Source organism: Sorghum bicolor, chromosome 4 (assembly GCF_000003195.3).
Source record: "Sorghum bicolor cultivar BTx623 chromosome 4, Sorghum_bicolor_NCBIv3, whole genome shotgun sequence".
NCBI lineage: Eukaryota > Viridiplantae > Streptophyta > Magnoliopsida > Poales > Poaceae > Sorghum > Sorghum bicolor.
Genome location: NC_012873.2, coordinates 60,565,646 through 60,585,648, shown reverse-complemented (window position 1 = coordinate 60,585,648; position 20,003 = coordinate 60,565,646). Strand labels below are relative to the sequence as shown.

General features: G+C 47.1%; 3 protein-coding genes across 3 annotated transcripts; 1 reads left to right on the top strand and 2 right to left on the bottom strand.

Annotated features, from left to right (window-relative positions):
• Positions 665–2,189, bottom strand: LOC8066368 (fatty acid desaturase DES2). The gene has a single exon (XM_002452604.2). It carries the CDS (start codon positions 2,053–2,055, stop codon positions 898–900), a length of 1,158 nt encoding a protein of 385 aa, XP_002452649.1. The 5' UTR covers positions 2,056–2,189; the 3' UTR covers positions 665–897.
• LOC8071782 (protein NRT1/ PTR FAMILY 7.3) lies at positions 7,998–12,048 on the bottom strand. Its single transcript, XM_002452603.2, has 5 exons — positions 11,739–12,048; positions 10,934–11,051; positions 10,460–10,625; positions 9,728–9,945; positions 7,998–9,630 (listed from the first exon to the last, which is right to left on the bottom strand). Exons 3-5 carry the CDS (start codon positions 10,584–10,586, stop codon positions 8,233–8,235), a joined length of 1,743 nt encoding a protein of 580 aa, XP_002452648.1. The 5' UTR covers positions 10,587–10,625; positions 10,934–11,051; positions 11,739–12,048; the 3' UTR covers positions 7,998–8,232.
• On the top strand, positions 18,218–19,899 carry LOC8071781. Its single transcript, XM_002454343.2, has 2 exons — positions 18,218–18,713; positions 19,391–19,899. Exons 1-2 carry the CDS (start codon positions 18,362–18,364, stop codon positions 19,717–19,719), a joined length of 681 nt encoding a protein of 226 aa, XP_002454388.1. The 5' UTR covers positions 18,218–18,361; the 3' UTR covers positions 19,720–19,899.

Genomic DNA, 20,003 nt, shown 5'->3' with positions numbered 1-20,003 from the left:
AAGATTTGATAGAATCGAAATATATTTTTGGTAGAACCATGAAAAGAAAGAAATAGGATAACCTCTCAAAACAAAGGCTTGTAACAAAGAGAGGTAGCCTTCTCGTGCAAGGAAGAAATCAAACCCAACTAGCCACGTGGCCAAATCCTTGAAGCAGTTAGTTGCAGTGGTCTTCTTTTTTTTTCCCCTCCCATTCAGGTTTTCTCGCTAGTACTTCAGGTGGTGTGTTTATTTAGGCTTTGTTTAGTTCCCATACCAAAAACTTTTCACCCATCATATCGAATGTTTAGACACATACATGAAGTATTAAATATATATATAAAAATAAACTAATTACACAGTTAGGTTGAAAATCATGAGACGAATCTTTTAAGATTAGTTAGTTCATAATTAGCCTTAAGTGCTACAGTAACCTATATATAATAATGATGGATTAATTAGGCTTAATAAATTTGTCTCACAATTTCCAGACGAGTTATGTAATTAGTTTTTTTATTAGTATCCGAATACCCCTTCCGACATCCTATAAAACATTCAATGTGACACCCAAAATTTTTTCACCCTCCATCTAAACAAGGCCTTAGTTTCCTCAAGTTTTTTTTTTGGTCGTTTTCAAAGTAGAGGGGTTGTCCTAGGTGCCAAAGTGGAAGCGAGCTCAGACTCATTTTTGTAAGACTGTAAATCCATTTATTTTCGTTTTCCTTATCAAATAAAAATCCGGCAAAAGTTTGTTGCCGCCTTTTGAAAAAAAAAGATTGAAGAGTGATGACTATAACCATGTATCGGTGGATGGACACTCGGTACAACATTTTTACCGCCTTCTCTTCCTGATTTCTTCTCCCAATCCGGTGAAAGTATGGACGATCACCTCAATCCTGAGTTCCGCGCATCAAGCAGCTAGAACTTGTTGTACCAGAAGACGCCCCTGCCTTCCTCGGGCTCGACAAAGATGCACTCCCTGGCTTCGCGCCAGGTCGCCTTGGCGATGGGAGTGGGGTCGAACTGGTAGTACTCGCCGAGGATGGGCTTGATCGCCTTGGTAGCCTCCGTGGCGTGGAAGTGCGGCAGCGTGGAGAAGAGGTGGTGCACGACGTGTGTGTCGGTGATGTTGTGGAAAAAACGGTTGAAGACGCCGTAGTCGCGGTCCACGGTGGACAGCGCGCCGCGCAGCCAGTCCCACTCCCTCGAGTCGTAGTGGGGGAGCGCCGGGTGGGTGTGGTGCAGGTACGTGACGAGAACCAGCCACACGTTCACGATCAGCAGCGGCACGGCGTAGACGCGCACCACCCACCAGAACCCCAAGGTCGCCGCCAGCTTGTACAGCCCGAACGAGACGGCCATGACGCCGGCGTCCGAGACGAAGATCTGCGCGCGCTCCCGGTCGTTGTAGATCGGGCCGTAGGGGTCGTAGTGGCAGGCGAAGCGCGGGTACGGGCGTCCCGACACGTTGGTGGCCAGGTACAGCGGCCACCCGAGGGTGAGCTGCACGACGATGTGCACCAGCCGCCCGACGGGGTTGTTGTACACGTACGGGGCGTACCACGCCAGCGCCCCCTTCGTCTTTGGCACGAACACCTCGTCGCGCTCCAGGGAGCCGGTGTTGGAGTGGTGGCGGCGGTGGCTGTACTTCCACGAGAAGTAGGGCACCATCAGCGAGGAGTGCAGCACCAGGCCCACGATGTCGTCCAGGAGCTGGTAGTCGGAGAAGGCGTGGTGGCCGCACTCGTGCGCGATGACCCACATGGCGAAGCACACGCACCCCTGGGCGATCCAGTAGAGCGGCCAGGCGGCGTAGTGCAGCGGGCTTGGGAGCGCCGGTATGATGGCCAGCGCGAAGTACAGGAGCGCCGCGGCAATGACGAGGTCACGGACCACGTAGGAGAAGGACTTCAACACTGAGCGCTGGAAGCAGTGTGGAGGGATGGCCTTCTTGATCTGACCCACCGTGAACGGAGGCTTCTCCACCGGTGAGCGCTGCATTGTTGAAGCACCGCGGGCGAGCTGCTGCTCCTGCTTCTCCCTCTCCTGCTCAGTCATCTTGCCACCGGCACCCATTTTGCTGTCGGGACGGGACGGAGCTGATCGGGCGGACACCGCGCCTCGCCTAGTCGCCTCGCTCCCCTTTTCTCCTGTTCCGGACAGGAAAACGAGTGGTGGTGTGCTCAAGATTTGCAGGGGGAGAGGCGCTATTTAAAAGGGGCCAGATGGGACGCACTGAGGGGCATCCCCAAGAAGCGCATGCAAGCAAGCGATTTGCGTATGTGGGCAACGGAGAAATATAAAAAAACTCAACGTTTGCGATATGTTTGTCGATCAGCTCGCATGTCTCTCCATGAAACCTGTTGTGTCTGTCATCGTGATCGACCTACGTGAGCTGTGCTGCTAGACATTTATTTATTTCTTTTGGTTGTACTCTTCGCTAGCGATTTCACGGTGGCTGTCCGTGCTCCGTGGCTCGCATCCGATGGACATCGACGTACTGTGAGTTCTCTTGTGAAACGATTGGTTCACAAAAGAAAATGCCGCTTGATTGATCGTCATCTTTTTCCTTCGAGATTTAATTTTACCTAGTAATAGTGTTCGTGTACCGCAACTAAGCATATACCTTGTAGCGTGGTCATCTAAATAATTTGTGACTCGGAGGCTTATTTGTTCCAATGTCTACTGGAATCGAATTGCAGCATCGCTGGGCACTTCTTCGAGTCAGACTCTGTACAAACTTTCAACTCGTATCAACATGACTCATGAATCTAAGTCACCTACTCCATCTGTCTCTTAATAGATTTATAGGTCTGGACATGGGAATTAAAGTGCAGGGTAAATTGTGTAGTGCACGTAAAACGAAAAAGGAGCAATAGAGATGTATTTAGAAAAAAGAGAAAGAGAAAGATAAATTACAAAGCGTGAATGACAAGGAAGGATGTGCTTGGTATAGCTCCGAGAGCTGTTTTTGAGCTTCATCAAACCACCTCTAAGGAATTGTTGCGAGCACTATCCCAAAATTTCACTCCGAGCTTGTTCGTTGGTCTGAAAAGTTATGATTGAATGATTTATTATAAGAGAAAAAACACTGCTGGCTAATATAAAAAGTACGACTTATGAGACAAACAAACTAAGCCGTATAGGCAGGAGCCCATGACTGCGCATGTCAAAGAAGGCCCGGACGTCAAGGCGAAGCTTTGGGCACGATTGTGACGGCGAGGTGGAGAATGGCCACGGCCATAATGGCGATGTTTGGACGCAGGCCTCCTCTATGTGCGCATGAGCGTGGACCCACTCCCACCTCCGCTATGTGGGTGTGTGTGGGGCCTAGCCAGAGATGATGGAGGTGAGACAAAAAAAAATCTAGAGGCGAGCTAAGCTGGCCAGGACAGTAAAATGATATCCTGTGTATTTGATTATATTTTCTCGATTTAATTTGATTTGGCTTGATATTATTTTTTTCAATACAGATTTAGAATAATTTAATTTAATTTGATATCTGATTCTGATTTGGAGGAGCGAGTCAAAAATTTCAAGGACAAGCTGAGCAGGGCGGGACGATACGATGATACCCTACGCACTTGATTATATTTTTCCGATTTGGTTTGGTTTGGCTTGATATTTTTCTTTTTTTTTATTCCGATTCAGATTTAGAACGATTTGATTTGATATGCGAGATTTGGAGGAGCGAGTCAAAAATTCTGGGGACAAGCTAAACAAGGTGGAACAGTATGACGATACCCTGCGTATTTGATTATATTTTTTTCAATTTCACTTGTTTTGGCTTGATATTTCATTTTATTTTTTCCGATTTAGATTTAGAATGATTTGATTTGATATCCGATTCTGATTTGCAGGAGCGAGGCAAAAAAAATCAGGAGGCGAGCTGAGCAAGGCGGGATGGTATGTTGCGTATTTGATTATATTTTTTCTAATTTCATTTGATTTGGCTTGATATTTACTTTTTTCGAATCGGATTTAGAACAATTTGATTTGATATCCGATTCTGTTTTGGAGGAGCGAGTAAAAAATTCCAGGGATGAGCTGAGCAGGGCGGGGTGGTACGTTGATATCTGTGTATTTGATTTTTTTTTCGCAATTTCATTAGATTTAGCTTGATATTTTCTTTTTTTTAATTCGGATTTAAAACGATTTGATTTGATTTGATATGTGATTTGGAGGAGCGAGTCAAACATTCCGGGGACGAGCTGAGCAGAACAGGACGGTACGTGGGTACGACGTGTAATATAAAAATAGATATATGGAATAAACTAGATCTCTTGAACATTAAAGGCGCTATATAGCGTGTACTCCGTATTACGCAATGCAGAGTTAGCCAGTTAGGCGCCTCGACGTGACGGCAGCCGTAAGCACGTGATGGCGTGTCTCGAACTGGATCAAACGAGCAGATCAGGTAGTGGTGGAACCCCACACTGCAATATACAGCTATTGACCCTCGTGAGTCACAAAATAAGCTACTCCTCTCTACATCTTAAATTATAAGTTATTTTAAGATTTTTAAAAAATATATTAAATTTTACCAAATTTATATGATAAGTAATAATATTTATGATAATAACTAAGTATTATTAGATTTTTTATTAATTATATTTTGACAATGTATCTATTTGATGTTATAAATTATTATAATTTTTTTTATAATTTTGATCAAATTTAGATGCTTTCACTCTCCAAAATTCTTAAAATGTCTTATAATTTAGAATGCATGAAGTACTCTGCAAATTCAGGTAAAGTTCAAAGATGAACAAATTGAAGCACAATAAAGAAAAAGCGCTTATGACGACAGATGTCCAGGAGTACATCCGTGACCTCCATACAACAAGACTTGCTGTTGGCGCGCAGGGCGCTGCGGGTGCGTGTTTGTTTCCTGCACGCTCTTAGACTGGGCCGGACGAGGAGAGCCAGGCTGCCAAGGGCTAGGCCCAACAGGTCCAATGCTTGTTGTTTGTTTCATTTCCTAGCAGAGTCAAACTTGATAGAGATTTTTATTTATTTACCTGCACATAATTATATGGTCACCTTGGACAGCTTATGGTGAAGTTACCACCTATTCTCTTCTTTTAGTCATTTCAATGAATAGATAAAACACACCGTTCATGGTTGTAGTCATGGGTATGGGTGAGTTCACCCATGGAGGTCAAGTGCGGGAGGGCGAGCTCGAGCGGGAGGGCCATCGGGTGGTGCACCTGACTTGCTTGACCTGGTGTTGCCGCACAAGTCCTTTCCTTGCTCGAGTACACGGTGACACCTAGCGTGCTGATGCGTGCCTCCTTCTCATGCACGGGCAAGGGAGGAAGAGACGCATGGGCGAGGGGAGAGGAGTAGGGGGAGGAAGTAGTGATGGTCGCCCAGCTCGACGGAGGAGGAGGTGGCGCTGGTCGTGGGCGAGCATGGAGAAGGATGTGGCGTTGCTCGTGGGCTAGCACAGAGGCGGAGGTGGCGCCGCTCGCGGGGGAAGGCATGGCACGAGGAGGGAGGAGCCAACAACACCCGCGCCGTTGCCATGGGCGAGCTCAAGCACGGTCCTGGCGAGAAGAGGGACAAATCTTGAGAGACAAGGAGAAGAGGGGCGGCGACCGTGGTGCGACGAGGAAGAGGGGTGGTGGTGGTGGCGTCGGTGGCTGTGAGATGGCGGCTCCAGTGTCCGCAAGGTTCGTGTCGGAGAGGAGATAGGAGTGGTAAGTGAGGATATGGATTACAGAAGCTATGTCAATGCCTAATGCCTTGGTGTGTCCTCGTGACCTAAATTACTTTTTCTTTCTAGACCTGCTAATATATTAGATTATTAAGTTGGTGCACTTTAGATGAGTGAAAATGAGTCAATTTTATCAATGGGTCAGGTTGGATTAGGTTAGGTTTAATAGAAAATTGGGTTGTGGTTAGATTGAGTTCTTCTTTTTGTTTGGAGATTGATGAATAGGTTGAACCCATGGGTTAGTGTTCGGTTTTCTATATATCATATAGTGTAGAAATGGGTTTGAGTCATTGCAATGTACTACCTCTATTTCAAATTATAAGATATTTTGGTTTTTTTAGATACATTATTTTTAGTATGTATCTAGGCATAGTGTATATTAGTGCATAACAAAACTTATGTATCACGAAAAGCTAAGACGTCTTATAATACGTGAGCTTCGTATGAGACCCACATGATTATCTTTCTATGGTTATTGGCATGATAGAACTTTCTATTACATTATATCATATCTAGCAAATTTTATCTAGTTTTGCTAAAAATTTATAATGCGAATATGAGCTTTTAGTTTTAGGTTCGCTTTTGATGTGGGGCCTAAGACCCACATGTTTATCTTTGCTGCTTTTGTTAACTCTTGTCCTCACAAGTGGAGAGCTTGGCTATCTCTAGGCGAATTCTTGTGTAACACCACCAGCTACAACTCCAGCCTGAATACAACTCTTTTTGAAGTCTTGTATGGTCATCCACCAACATTCTTTGGCATTGATCTTGTTGAAGCTTGTGCCATTCCTGATCTAGCAACTTGGCTACAGGAAAGAGCCATGATGACCAAACTGTTACAGTTGCGGTTAGAAAGTGTCCAACGGCGTCAAAAGCACTAGGCAGGCTGATAAAAATCGTACTAAATGTCATTTTGAAGTTGGAGATCAAGTCTATTTTGAAGCTGTAACCTTTTGTTCAGACCACTGTGGCTCCTTGTGCCAATTACAAGCTCTCTTTCAGAGATTTCGACCAATTCCTTGTTCTTCAAAATATTAGGTGTGTGGCTTATAAACTACAACTTCCATCGGCTTGTCGCATTGAGTGTTTCATGTATCTCAGCTTACACTTGCTGTCGGCAGCCCTCATCAGGTCAATGTTGAGATACTTGATTCAACTTCTTTATTCCAAGTGCCACCTAGGAGATTTAGTCTGTGAGTAATCGCTACGTGTAATCAGGCTAGGGAGGCTACGTCTTTTGTATATTTGTTTCATCCCTAGCATGCCCGTGTGGTTGTAAAAATATCTTCTTCTTAAATACAAAGATAAACAAATCTTTTGCGTATTCGAGAAAAAAAAAGAAAAAAAAACTTCTTCATTTCAAGTGACTGTCAAAGTTCTTTAGCATCGCACTATTTCATTAGGCGTGAAGAAGGGCGTGAAGAAGGATGAACTAGGAAGTTTGAACCTGGGCAGCTGTGTCGGAAGAACTCGGCGAAATTCATCTCGTGTGTATCCAAATCTCCAATTCTAAGGGCCTATTTGGTATTTTTTTTGTCAAACACTTGTTTCTAAAACAGCTTTATAGGTGAAGTTGTTTTTTTTCTCCTCTCACAAAGACATGAGTTAAGATGAAGCTAAAAAATAGCTTATTGTAGCTCTCTCTCCCTCATTTTCCTCTCTCATCTATGTAAGAAGTAGTTGGTGAAGCTATTTTACCAAATACTTTTTCAAAAATAACTCATCTTCATCTAGAAAGTTGCTTATAAAGTTATTTTCTAAAAAAACAACTTTACTAGTAAGTTCAGTTGTGCCAAACAGGTTCTAAGTATTAAACTCCAGTAATCCAAATAGAGTTAGCGTCGTGACACAAACACAGCCTAACAATACTAGAAGGGCTCGTCCATCTTTTATTCTCTTCTATTCTTGCTCTTCTTCCTCTTTCTTGGCCTCACTTCCTCTTTTTCTTTTTCTTCTACTTCCATCAGTTTATCGATGTCCAAAACTTGTAGGGAGACCTATGAGAGATCCATTGCATTCATGTTTGTAGGGGGACTGGAGAGCTCACGCTGCAACCCTCTCTGAATCCGCCCTTGCTCTGCATGTGTCACCATAGACCCCACGCCGGCTGTGACGATGCTCAGCTCTGCTAAGAACGATGACGCGTCGCGAGTGCGGGTAACCATGAGAAAAACATGCATTGTAGATTTGCAGTAGTGACTTACTACACACGAAGATGACAATCTGACATGGATCAGGCAGCTTTGCTTCCATTTGGAGTTTTGGATCGATCACAACTTGTCTATTGAGAGGATGGTTACAAGCAAGTTCAGCCGACATCCATATACATAAATACATACATATACTAGCATTAGTACTTCACATGAAGTTACTTGGAGCCTCTGCTCTGACCAAAGATGCAGAACAGCATGGGCCGTCCAATACTGAGCGGATGGTTTACAAGCAGCTTCTTTGACATTCCTTTTATTTTCTATATATACGGCCAGCCCGGCACGTCTCTGAACCAGAAAGAACTAAAGGCCCAGGCCCAGTGGCTAGACATGCGCAGAGACCTTTCTACTGTCATCGCCGTCGCCGCCGTCAAGCTTGATGCCCTTGTACCACATGGCACAGGCGATGTAGACGGCGAGGTCGACGAGCGAGAGCGCTGCGAGGAGGAAGTAGAACCTGTCCAGGTGGCCGGAGTTGAGGTTCCCAGGGATCCACCCCGGACGCTTCTCCCCGGCGGTGAGGCTTGTGACCACGCTCACCAGCATGATGCTCACGTAGTTCCCCAGCGAGATGGACGCCATGCACAGCGCGCTGCCGAAGCTCTTGACGCCGTCGGGCGCCTGCCCGTTGAAGAACTCCAGCTGCCCCACGTACATGAACACCTCCGACGCCCCGATCAGCGCGTACTGCGGCACCTGCCACAGCACGCTCAGGGAGCTCGGCTGGTCCGGGGCTGCCACGCGCTTCAGCCGCTCCACCTCCACCACGCCCGCCACCACCATCGCCGCCATGCCGATCACGAGCCCGACGCCCATGCGCTGCAGCTCCGTCAGGCCCTGCGGGTTGCCCGACAGCCGCGCCATGACGGGCACCAGGACCCGCCGGTAGATGGCGATGAACGCCAGCACGCTGAGGACGTCGAACAGCGACATGCTCGCTGCGGGGAAGTGGAACGACCCGATGTTGGTGTCCATGGTGGCGCCCTGCTCCACGAACAGCGACGCCATCTGGGTGAACACCACCGAGTACACGATCGTGCACAGCCAGATGGGCAGCATCTTCAGGATGCACTTCACCTCCTCCACCTGCGTCACCGTGCAGAGCCTCCACGGGTTCTCCATCTTCTCCCCCTCGGTGATCGTCGCCGCTTTGTCGAGGAACCTGAGCTCGTCGCTGTGAAGGATCTTGCGGATGCCCGAGATCTTAGGGTCCTCTCCTTCCACCTCGTGGAGGAGCTCGCCGCGGGGAACCTCAGCGTGCCACTTGCGGAACGCGGCGACGAACACCTGCGCGACGCGGGTCAGCGGGTTGCCGCTCGGCTTGAAGTGCCGGTAGTTGGGCGTGCCGAGCAAGAAGAGCACGAGCGCCAGCGCGGCGGCGGCCGCCGAGACCCAGAACCCCATGACCCACCGCCCTGAGTCCTCGTAGTACACCAGCACCGTGTTGGAAAACAGGGACCCCACGTTGAGCGCCAGGTAGAAGTAGCTGAAGAAGGCGACCTTGGAGCGCCCCTCCTTGGGGTCCGTCTCGTCGAACTGGTCCGATCCGAAGGTCGCGATGGAAGGCTGGTACCCTCCGTTGCCGAACGCGATCATGTAGGTGGACAGGTAGAACAGCGCGACGCCGGGCGCCGACGGCTCGTCGCAGTGCACCTTGACGCCGCCGCAGCCGGAGGGCTTCACCAACAAGAACCATGACGCAAGCGACAGGATCACCAGGCCCTGACCAAATAAAGGCAAGTAAGAACAGCGCACCGACAGAAAAGGATCACAGAAACAGGAGACTGATGGGTTGGTCAGTGTCTGAAGATGATCGCACCGTCACATAGATGATCTGAAAGATGGCGCAGGTGACGTAACGGCCCCAGTAGGAGTCGCTGAGGAAGGCGCCGATGAGGGAGAAGATGTAGACGGTCCCTGTCCACTTGCTGATGTTGTTGGCCGCCTCGGCGTTGCCCTGGTGGAGCACCCGGCGCAGGAACACCACGAGGTTCACGCCGACGCCGAAGAAGGCGCACGTCGCGAGTCCATAGTTAGCTGCATCAGTAACAGACGTGATCTTGTCAGTTTCAGCCCTCAGTACATCTGATCCGCGGTTTCGGACCCGGAACCAATATTGTGACATCTGTTTGAGCTTAGTCAGGTTTCGAATGTATGTAAAACAGAGTTTGTGCATCACGCCAGAGTGAAGCGATGATGGGAGGGCAAAACTTAGTGGAAAACCTGAAGAGTACTAGGATGTTTTTCCAGTGAATTAGTGATGGAGTAACCCTCCTCACTCTGGAGTTTGTTGCTATTCAGCCGAAGAAGGGGTTCTTGTTGATTCTGAACTGCATTCAACTCAGGCAGAGGCAGCCAATGCATGGGAATATGCTTGCAAACGGAAACGGTTGCAGTGATAAATTACACAGTTGAATTAACTGTTCCATGCCGGAGTTCTTTACAATATCAGAATCTAGTAACTATGTAGTCATGTACAGAGGGAATCGGCATCACGTGAGATGTTTACAACATTTCTTTCTTTCTTTTTTTTGAGAAAAATAGCTTTTACCTAACAGCAGGATGGCAGATCTCCATCCTCCGGTGGTTGTCTTGACAGCTGGGTTTCCTCGTCTGTCCATGGACCCATCTTCAGTGATGGGAGACGTCCATTTCGAATCAATAGTGGTAGGATCCATCAGCTTGTCCAGTGAGTTTTCTGAACCTTGTTCAGTAGACTGCGTCATCAATTATTCAGAAAATAAACCAACAGTTAGTTACCAGAATTTCCAATGCTACTTTTTTTTTTTTGTTCTTCACAATCTCTCCTTATCAGTCTTATTAGTTCACGGTTCATATGAGATGAGATGCAGCTGTCTGCCTATCTTTTTAGTTGCTGTACTATGTACTGTATTGAACTATTTCATTTAGGATGCTGTTACACAACAGTCCTGCATGGAAGTTTGTATCAACTGTCATGATGTGGAAACTCAGCAAGTGTTCCGATTAAAATGTTCTAGTTGTAACTGAGTTCTGAAATACGTACATATTTCTAACAGGATACCCTTTTGTTGCTTAATTTATTCCCTGCAGCTTCTTCAGGAATTTCTGCAGCCTTTCGCCCTTTCCCTAACGAAGCCTTGAGCTAGCCAGCAAGATTTACCCTGTGATTGTGATATGTAGTATCTCCGGTTAGGGATGAAGTAACAATAGATTAAAAAAACATGCATAACGCTTCCTAATTAGATACACAACTATTAATTATATAACAAAGCTGAGCATGCAGAAGATGTCTTTTTCTGCTCCCGAAGTGCACTAGCGTAAAAACAAGCAGAGACGGTCATCATGTGCCGCCGTCAGCTGGCTCTTTTGGCATGATCTGGTCTGCACGTATCCATATCAGACACTACTGACTCCAGAAACGAAGCAGCTACCTGTCCGTCCGGCCAAAGCATCGTGTAAACCATGCACGCCCATATAGGCATAGCTAGGCTCGATAACAATGATGTCGAACGTTGTGCACACACAGCAGAGCAGCAAACGTAAGGGTGGTTGTTTCTTTTACCATGCACGCCAACAAACAAAATCACTTCAGTTTAGTAGCGCGACTGTAACTGACGAGTTCCTTGCGCATGTACGTTGCACACAAGCGTACTCTTACAAAATCAGTTTACTATATACTTTCGTTCCTACCTACTAGTTGTATCGCAAAGGAGAAAGGACGGACAGATAACTTGATGGCAACTGTGTGATAATTTTTTTTTTGAGGAAATACTGTGTGAGGATTCGATTAATACTCTAACTCGGATAGATTAATTAATATATAAGCATATGTATACGTACACGCGTACCTTCCTTGATAAACCCTCCGGTGCGACCACGCAGCAACTTCTCCGGCGACGGGGACGACGATAGGCACGTCGGGAAGAACGAGACCGGACCCAGCACCTCTACCTCGACGACGCCGCCGGCAAGGCCTCCAGTCATTTACCGGACAGACTCCCAGTACAAGTGGCCGCGGCCGGCGATTAGCACTCTCTCTCTCTCTGCCTCTCTCAACAAAGTAGCGGAGCGTCGCCGGCGATGATCGATCTCCTAGAGCGTCGCCGGAGCGGCAAGGCAATGCAGCAGCAGACGGCAAGTGAGGAGCGGGTGGGAGGTGCGGGGGTTTGGGGTGGTGCACGGCCGCGTATTTATGGACGCCGGGAGCCGGGAGCCGGGAGGGGGGCAGCCAGCGACACGACGCGACCGGCAGTGGAGTACAGTGTTGGTGGCGGTGTTGGTTTTCTCCTGCGGCGGCCTGCGGGTAAAGCGAGCACGCCGACACATGTGGCACCGTATCATGGGCCGTGCCAGCTGTTTTCTTGACGGACCCCGGCCATTTTCCCCCAGAAAGACGGAGATCCTGTGACTTGTGGTGAACCCGGGGCTCGGCACTGCCGACCGAGCTCTCGGAATCCTTGGTGGCTTTGCATGCATAGAGTGTTTTTTTTTTGTTCTTCTTATTAATTGTTGTACTACTAATTTAGCGAAATCCTTGCCTCACGAGCTATAAGGATTTAGGTGTGCACTCCTCACTCATCCTCTTGCTCTGCCACCCGCGATCGGATTTGACAAAAATGGTGCCTTCTAGATGTACTCCGTAGAGGGATAGCTCTAGGCCGCCGGCGACGGCTTGCTCTAAGGGCTGTGTGGACGATCGACCTCTAGATGATGGGATGGCAATTACCAACGGCCGTGGCGTGGAGGACGGACGGCTCAACGGGATGGCATATCGGAGACGTGGTGGTTGGATATGGAGTGGAGTGTGAAAATATTGTAGCAGAGCCGGGGCAGCAGGGCAGCTTTGGTGTATGTGGTAAGGTTAGAAAACCTTTTGAAAATCATCTAGGGCGTTCATTTTTATCCAACGGTGTCGTAAAAATGGCATGATTAACAGGGCTGTAAATTTGTAAACAAATAATAGTATCTAGTAACAATCATAATATTTTTTGTTCTTTCCTAAATTGACCTCGTGAGTATTGGGAACACTGGAACAGAAAAAACAAAGGTTGGGACAGTACGGAAGCACTAGTAGCTATAACTAATAAAGTGGTAAACACGTGAATAATTAAGTTGATGATGTAGATGCATCCCCCTAGCCTAGTCGTAGCAAATGATTCTAGACAAGAAAATTAATTAAGGGCGTACGTCGTTGTGGATGTCCTCTTGGTGCGACGACGATGCGTACGCGATCGCGACTGAGTGGTGATGGCTACCTAATTGACGGGCCGGCGCCGATGCACGCGAGCGCAGATTGTCCCGTCTGGTTTACCACGTTGTGCGCTTCTGCCGCTGTCCGCCTCGTGACGTCGTCTTGAGACTAAAAAGAAAAAAAGAATATACGCAAAATATTTACATCTCTCTGTAATTAAGATAGAAATGTTTAATACATCACAACACACTTGACGGGCGCTCTATGAGGTTTACACGATTATATTATTACAGCCGTGGGCTGGACCATATCCTATATATTTTTTATAGATAAAAGATATTTTATATCCGGCTTCATATATCGACTCAGGCCAATTATTACAAAGTTTGAATCCACCGGCCAACATGCCGCTAAAAAATATCGAACTTAAAATAAAAACAATTGGAAAATGTCAATATTACACACATGATAGACATCCAGAATAAGCACAACAATACGGTGTACAACATAAGGGTTAACGGGACTCACTTTCAATTCGCTGCTGCCGGCGGGACTCATTCCCGACGCCGTGAAAGAGCGCTTCGACGTTAGAACCGTTGGGCCCGGCCTCGTAGAGCTCCTCATAGTAAGGTCTTGTTTGGATGTAGTCGGATTCGCATCAATCCACATGTGTTGGAGTGGATTGGAGTGAAATTTAAACTAAATTCCACCACAATCCACTCCAACACATGTGGATTGAGTTGAATCCGACAACATCCAAACAAAGCCTAATAATAGTGGACATCCATGTAATGTCAAAGTACTGGTTAATTGTTCTGGTCCTTGTGAGGTCCAAGGCGTATATATGCGTATCGGCGTGATATTGATGCATCAGTGGAGTTTCACGCACGGTTAGTTCCAGTTTTCACGCTGCTTTATTACGCCTTTATCTGTACACCTGATGACCATACGTACGTCCGTGACGATGACCGAACACGCCGAGAGTGCTGCTTTATTTGAGACGAGACGACCAAAAAAGTTGGTGGTTTTCGGCTTATCATCAGCAGTGCGCCGATGATAGCCACAACCACTTTCTGGTTGTGTCGTTGGATTGATATGCGCAACTCGAACGTCAAAAGGATTCACATATGTTTTGTCCTCGTCGATATACGCCAGTACCGGAGATCGGTGGCCTCGTTGCTGCTCGCACTCTACCGACTACCGGTATGACGGCGAGTAGTTCATGCGAAGTTGGTTTCCTGTACATGTCCATCGAAATGAATATTGTGACGTGTGTACACCGACAGCCACACACAGCATCCATTCCAGGAACACCCGGATCGGAGGGTATTAAAAAGAACGGTGCTGTTGCCGGCCGGTTTAAGAAAATGTTGTGTTTCATTACAAGGTTCGAATTCATGGCACGTAACAACGTACGTACGTGCAAGTTCGGACTCGTCAGGGGCACGCATGCATGCTACTCCATGCATGGTTTACTATGTACAACGGCGAAGCAGGCGCGCGCGTAGCTAGAATGCTTGATATTATTCTCGTCTGTTTGCGCGGCACAGCTCATGCACACCGGGTCGATATCGACGTCGCCGCAAACGGTAGACTGGGCGACTAGCAGCCTAGGGTATAGTAGGCAGCTGTGGGGACACGTTGTGCCACAGTGAGAGCGAGTACGAGTACGTAGCAGAAGGCCGTAGAGCAAGTATTATGGTGGGCTGTAAACTGTCTAAATGTTGATGTGGAGGAGAAGTGGGGAGAGAGAGGAGAAGTAGGTTGTAAGCTTACAGCCAACTTAGACACCAATAAATTTTATAAGAGAGATAAGTGAGCCATGTACTAATAGTGAATAGCTAACTATTGTATGGATGGGCTGGAAGAAAGCTATAAAAAACAAGTAAGGTGTATTATTAAACTTGCTCGTAGAGCACAAAGCGAAACCTTTCACTGCCTACTCCGGGGAATAAGCGGAGGTACTCACCCTACAAAACGCAGCCATCGTGGTGGTACAAGGAATCTCGTGCAAAGTCCAAGCAGAAGGTGAGGTGACCCCGTCGGTCGGTCGTGTCTTTGGGATGAGCCGTGCGACGCTTTGCATAGTTGCATGCATGACTGTGGCTGCACGCACGCAACGCACCCACGCACGCACACGGTGACTCGATCGGGTGAGTGAGTGATCAGAGCTCGCGCGCGCGCACGCGCTACGGACAGGCCTCGGAGTCGTGTGACAGCCCTGCTTCTGTTGTCGTCGTCGTGCGCTTTAGACCGGCGGAAAGCGGCGCTTTTGCGGCTATAGACTGCACATCGAGCTGGAAATGGATAAATTGAGCAGAGCCAGCCAAAAGTGATAAGCTATCACTGGGATGCCTGGATCCAGCAGACGGACGGATCGATCACGATCTTGCCTGTGGGTGTCTGGGATGGTAGTAGTGCACCGCATATGGACTCTTGTGCGCGCGGTAGTACGGTGTGCGTGTTTTCTCACCGTGCCTAACTTTTTGTTGCCCCCTGCTTTGAGCTTTCCTGGAGGCAAAAGGTTGAACAATCTGGCAGAGGAAAGGAAATGACACCGATTGAAGTGGATGAGACGTTGACAACACCATCGTGGTCGTACATGCTTGGTTGAGGTTTAGCGTCAGGCGGAGAACAGCCCGAGACGATGATGGACCAGACTATACCAGAAACCCCAGAGGGGAGGAATGAACTAGATATTTTGAGCACGTCTCACGACGAACGATTGTGTACGTATGCGGGATCATGCGTGCGAGTCTTATGGTCTGTTTGGTCTTGCTAAATTTTAGCTATCTAAAAAAATTATTTTAGCTACTCTTGAATGACTAATGGAACTAAACTATTTTAGTTCCTTTTAGTCAATGTGTTTAGAATTTTAGCTACTAAAACTTTAGTAGGGGGAACCAAACAGGAGCCTTAAGGTTGACCAACTTTTGAAGGATGAATATTAGTAACTAAAGACAGAAACAAATACTCCCCTCCCTATATCAAAACACAGCGTATCAAATGTCCAAAATATTATCCTAAACTACAAGGTATTCTAAGCTGAAACCGATAACAGGTATGCATGTGTTTTAATTTAAAACTATGTGTTATTAGAAAATTATAAACAACTTGACAACCAAACTAAGACCCTGTTTGGATGAGTTTTTTATTCTTAAAAATCAGTTTTTTGTCTCTAGTTTTTTTGAATATGGATTCTAAGCAAAAGCTAATGGTGGTGTTTGGATCCTCCAATCTTTAAGAAGCTGAATTTATTTATTACTCTATGAGTCACAGAAACCTAGCAAAAGCTAGGTATCAACAGTTCCTGATTTTTAAAATCTGGCAAAAACTGACTCCAAAGATTGACATATTTGATCCCACCTAATTCCCAAAAGGCATATTCTTAAAAACTGGTAAAAACTAGAGGGATACAAACAGAGACTAACTAGTGAGGAGTTAGTTTTTTTTTATCGGGCTCTAATTTGATTCTATAATTGCTTAGATCTCTCGTATTCCAGCACGAAGGGAGTGTACCTCCAAGAGTACCCAATATTTTTTATCCTAAAAAAATGAAAATTTGCAACCCCTAAAAAAGTATTAGGAGTAAAGGAGGCCATCTTCAAGAGTTTACAATATGTTTTTCCCAAAAAAATGACACTTTTTTAACCACAATGATTTTGTGATGTTTTATATCAAGAATTCTGGATTTATTTCTATACCCTTTTAAGTCCCCCACTAGTTCTTTCTCGCTTGCACTTTTCTTACCTATAGATCCTTGTCTTTTCTCCTTTTCATTTCTGGCACCCTTCTTCTTCTTAGGCTCTCGATCAACCAACCGAGCACATTAGGACAAGAGCGAGTGGCCGCTTCCGATAGGGAGGGTCACACCGGCAGTGAGGGGTGGTGCGGTGGAAGCTACTGCAGTGCCTTGGGCTCTAGATGTGTCCGACTTAGAGCAGTGGAGGTCTGGAGGAGCTCATGAAGGTACGTCTGGCGACCCTACTCCGCTGCTCGTGAGGAGGTCCGGAGGAGCGTGACGAGGCGGAAGGCGCTGACAGAGAAAGCTGCTACTAGTGCTGGCAGAGGATCATACGAGAGGAGTGGCACCGATATCAAGAGTGGACGAGTTGCGACCGCGATTGGGAGAAGTGAGTCTGCGCGCATCTTTACACAGATTTGGTCGTTCTTTACCAAGTTCTAAAAGATTGGAAGGCAGTATTAAGAACTGTTGGAGATATGTTTTTTTAGTTTTGCTAAAAAACATAGGACTGAGAGAGTGTTTTGAGAACTCTTAGGCTGTCTCCAATAGGAGACTCATTTGGGAACCCAAACCCAAAATGGGTCTCCAACACAATACCTATAGCCTCCAACAGAGTACCCATACAGAAGACCCATTTTGGGTATCAAGAGAGGCATAACCCAAATTTGGGTATCCTCTCTCCTTGAGACCTATTTGCAGAGAGTGTTGTCTTTTAGGTCTTGTTGTTGGAGAAGACTAAAAATAGGTATGAAACTTTTTACATGTAGCGCTACCCAAAGGACAAATGGGTATTGTATTTTGGGTAACAATTGTTGGAGATAGTCTTAGAGATATTCTTAGATCTTAAAGAGTTACCTAAATTAGTAGTAGCAAGCATATGCTAATTTTAACTGTTTTTTTAGCAAGCAGTATGCGATAGCCCAACACGTAACAGATTCGCAGGTGTGTGTGAAGCCACAGCTGTTAACACTAGTGCCTGACACCCCATGTTTAGCAATGCGGTAGGGCCAGTCTGCAGCTGTGTGCCTGTGTACTACAGACAACCCATGTTTAGCATGGGAGCCTGCACCTTGAGAGAGGGACCGAGGCCCTTTTTGTTTTCTGAGGGAGGGCCGAAGTTTTTTTTTTTTAGCCCGTAGGTCGGCTGCAGGACTGCAGCAGATGCAGCCACAAGCCTGCCACTGCACGGGCCCTACATGGCCAGCCATAATGGGTCTGCGGCTCCGCGCATCCAAGACAGATCGGACGCCCAACACATGAAAGAGGCCCGTGTAGATGAAAAGAGGCCCAATTATACTGATAACATGGGCTGGAGGCCCATACAGCAATAACTGCGGCAACCACCCGCACCCACCGGAAACCAACCGGAGTGATGGGTTTGGAGCCGAGACCGAGCCGAGAGAGACGAGACCACCGCGGAGCACACGACCAGCAGAGCAGCAGCGGACAGATCAAATCGAGACAGTCACAGGCAGGGAAAGGGGGCTGCTCGCTGCTGAACTAACCGAGGTGGACTGGGCGAGCGAGCGAGCGAGATGGAGTGGACGACGGTGGAGACGGGGGACGGCGCGAAGCTGAGCGTGCGGCTGTTCAAGCCTCCCGCGTCCGGGGCGGAGCCGGAGCCGGAGCCGGGAGAGGACGTGGCGGTGGTGCTGGTGCACCCCTACACCATCCTCGGCGGCGTGCAGGGCCTGCTGCGCGGGATGGCGGAGGGCGTCGCTCGGCGCGGGTACACCGCCGTCACCTTCGACATGCGCGGCGCCGGCCGGTCCACGGGGCGGGCGTCGCTCACGGGCTCCACCGAGGTCGGGGACGTCGTCGCCGTCTGCCGATGGGTCGCAGAGAACATCAAACCGCGCGGCATCCTCCTCGTCGGATCCTCGGCTGGTAGGTTTCCACTCTTTCGCTTCTCCCTGATGAGGCGAAACCCTGTCGCGATCCGTACCTTTTCTTTTCAGTTCATGGAAGCGTGAAACCGTCACACTGGCAGACTGCTGTGGTAATCAGTCAAATTGACCAAACGATTTCGCTCTTCTGAAGCTCTGTTTGGTCAAATTGAATTGTGCAAATGACAACCCTCTTGGTACTCATTCGGGGTAGTAAGCAAATAGTAGCTGTTGATGAATTTGCTGCGTTGAAATAGCAAGCTCAAACGTTTATCCTCATGGAATTTCTGCGCTTCAGTCAGTATACTCCAAACTTGAATCTGTAATTAGCAGTTTCATCTAATTTCTTTTAGGGATCTGAATTTCTGTCAGATTCCTTAAGAAAATGTAGTGGCAAAAGGTTTCTTGTCAAGTAATCTACACAATTTTCAGCAAATCCTACTAGAAATGTAAAGTAGCTTGGATGTCAGCTTCCTGTATGGCTGTATGTAGTGGTTGCGATTAAGTTGATCCTATCCACTGCAATTGTCAGCGAGCTAGTTGATGGAGATGAACAAGATGGTTTAGTTTGCATTGAAGAATAAATATGTGGTATTCTGGATACAAGTCTTCTCCTGTCATTAATGAAGCTGTTGTATTGTGCTTAGGCATGTATCTAACAATAATTCCCTGATGCAGGGGCACCAATTGCTGGATCTGCAGTTGATAAAGTGGATGAGGTGATTGGTTACGTTAGCATCGGGTACCCATTTGGTCTGATGGCCTCAGTCCTATTCGGAAGGCATCATGATGCTATACTCAAGTCTGTAAAACCAAAGCTTTTCATCATGGGGACCAAAGATGGCTTCACCAGTGTGAAACAATTGCAAAACAAGCTCAAATCTGCAGCTGGACGGGTTGATACACACTTGATTGAAGGAGCTGGGCACTTCCAGATGGAGGGTCCTGCTTTTGATGCCCAGATGGTAGAAATTATTGTTAAATTCATTAATTCCTTGCCAAAATAGCATTTATGGTGACTGTATGAGAGTTTGCAAAAATTCTAGTGACAAGCAAAGCATGGTATTTAAATACTGCCACCCATGGTGTGTATTTTCTCATCCTGCAAATGTGTGCTCCTCTGTTGTTTTGGAATAGTGTAATTATGTGTGTTGTATAATGTGTTTTGGTCCCCCTCATTTCCATCATGTCAAGGTAATCTATTAGCTATTTGCACTATACTATTATTAGCATCAAGTGTCTTCCAGATATTTCATATTTCCCAGGCAAGATGCTTATCAACTCATGCTCT

What these genes read in the sequence shown, in the direction of transcription:
- LOC8071782 (XM_002452603.2), bottom strand. Translation starts at nt 10,586, where the DNA reads ATGGATCCTACCACTATTGATTCGAAATGGACGTCTCCCATCACTGAA. An exon ending in ATCTGCCATCCTGCTGTTAG is followed by an intron (nt 9,946 to 10,459) that starts GTAAAAGCTATT and finishes TTACTGATGCAG; the next exon opens with CTAACTATGGACTCGCGACG. An exon ending in TTCAGATCATCTATGTGACG is followed by an intron (nt 9,631 to 9,727) that starts GTGCGATCATCT and finishes TTATTTGGTCAG; the next exon opens with GGCCTGGTGATCCTGTCGCT.
- LOC8071781 (XM_002454343.2), top strand. Translation starts at nt 18,362, where the DNA reads ATGGAGTGGACGACGGTGGAGACGGGGGACGGCGCGAAGCTGAGCGTG. An exon ending in CCTCGTCGGATCCTCGGCTG is followed by an intron (nt 18,714 to 19,390) that starts GTAGGTTTCCAC and finishes TCCCTGATGCAG; the next exon opens with GGGCACCAATTGCTGGATCT.
- LOC8066368 (XM_002452604.2), bottom strand. Translation starts at nt 2,055, where the DNA reads ATGGGTGCCGGTGGCAAGATGACTGAGCAGGAGAGGGAGAAGCAGGAG.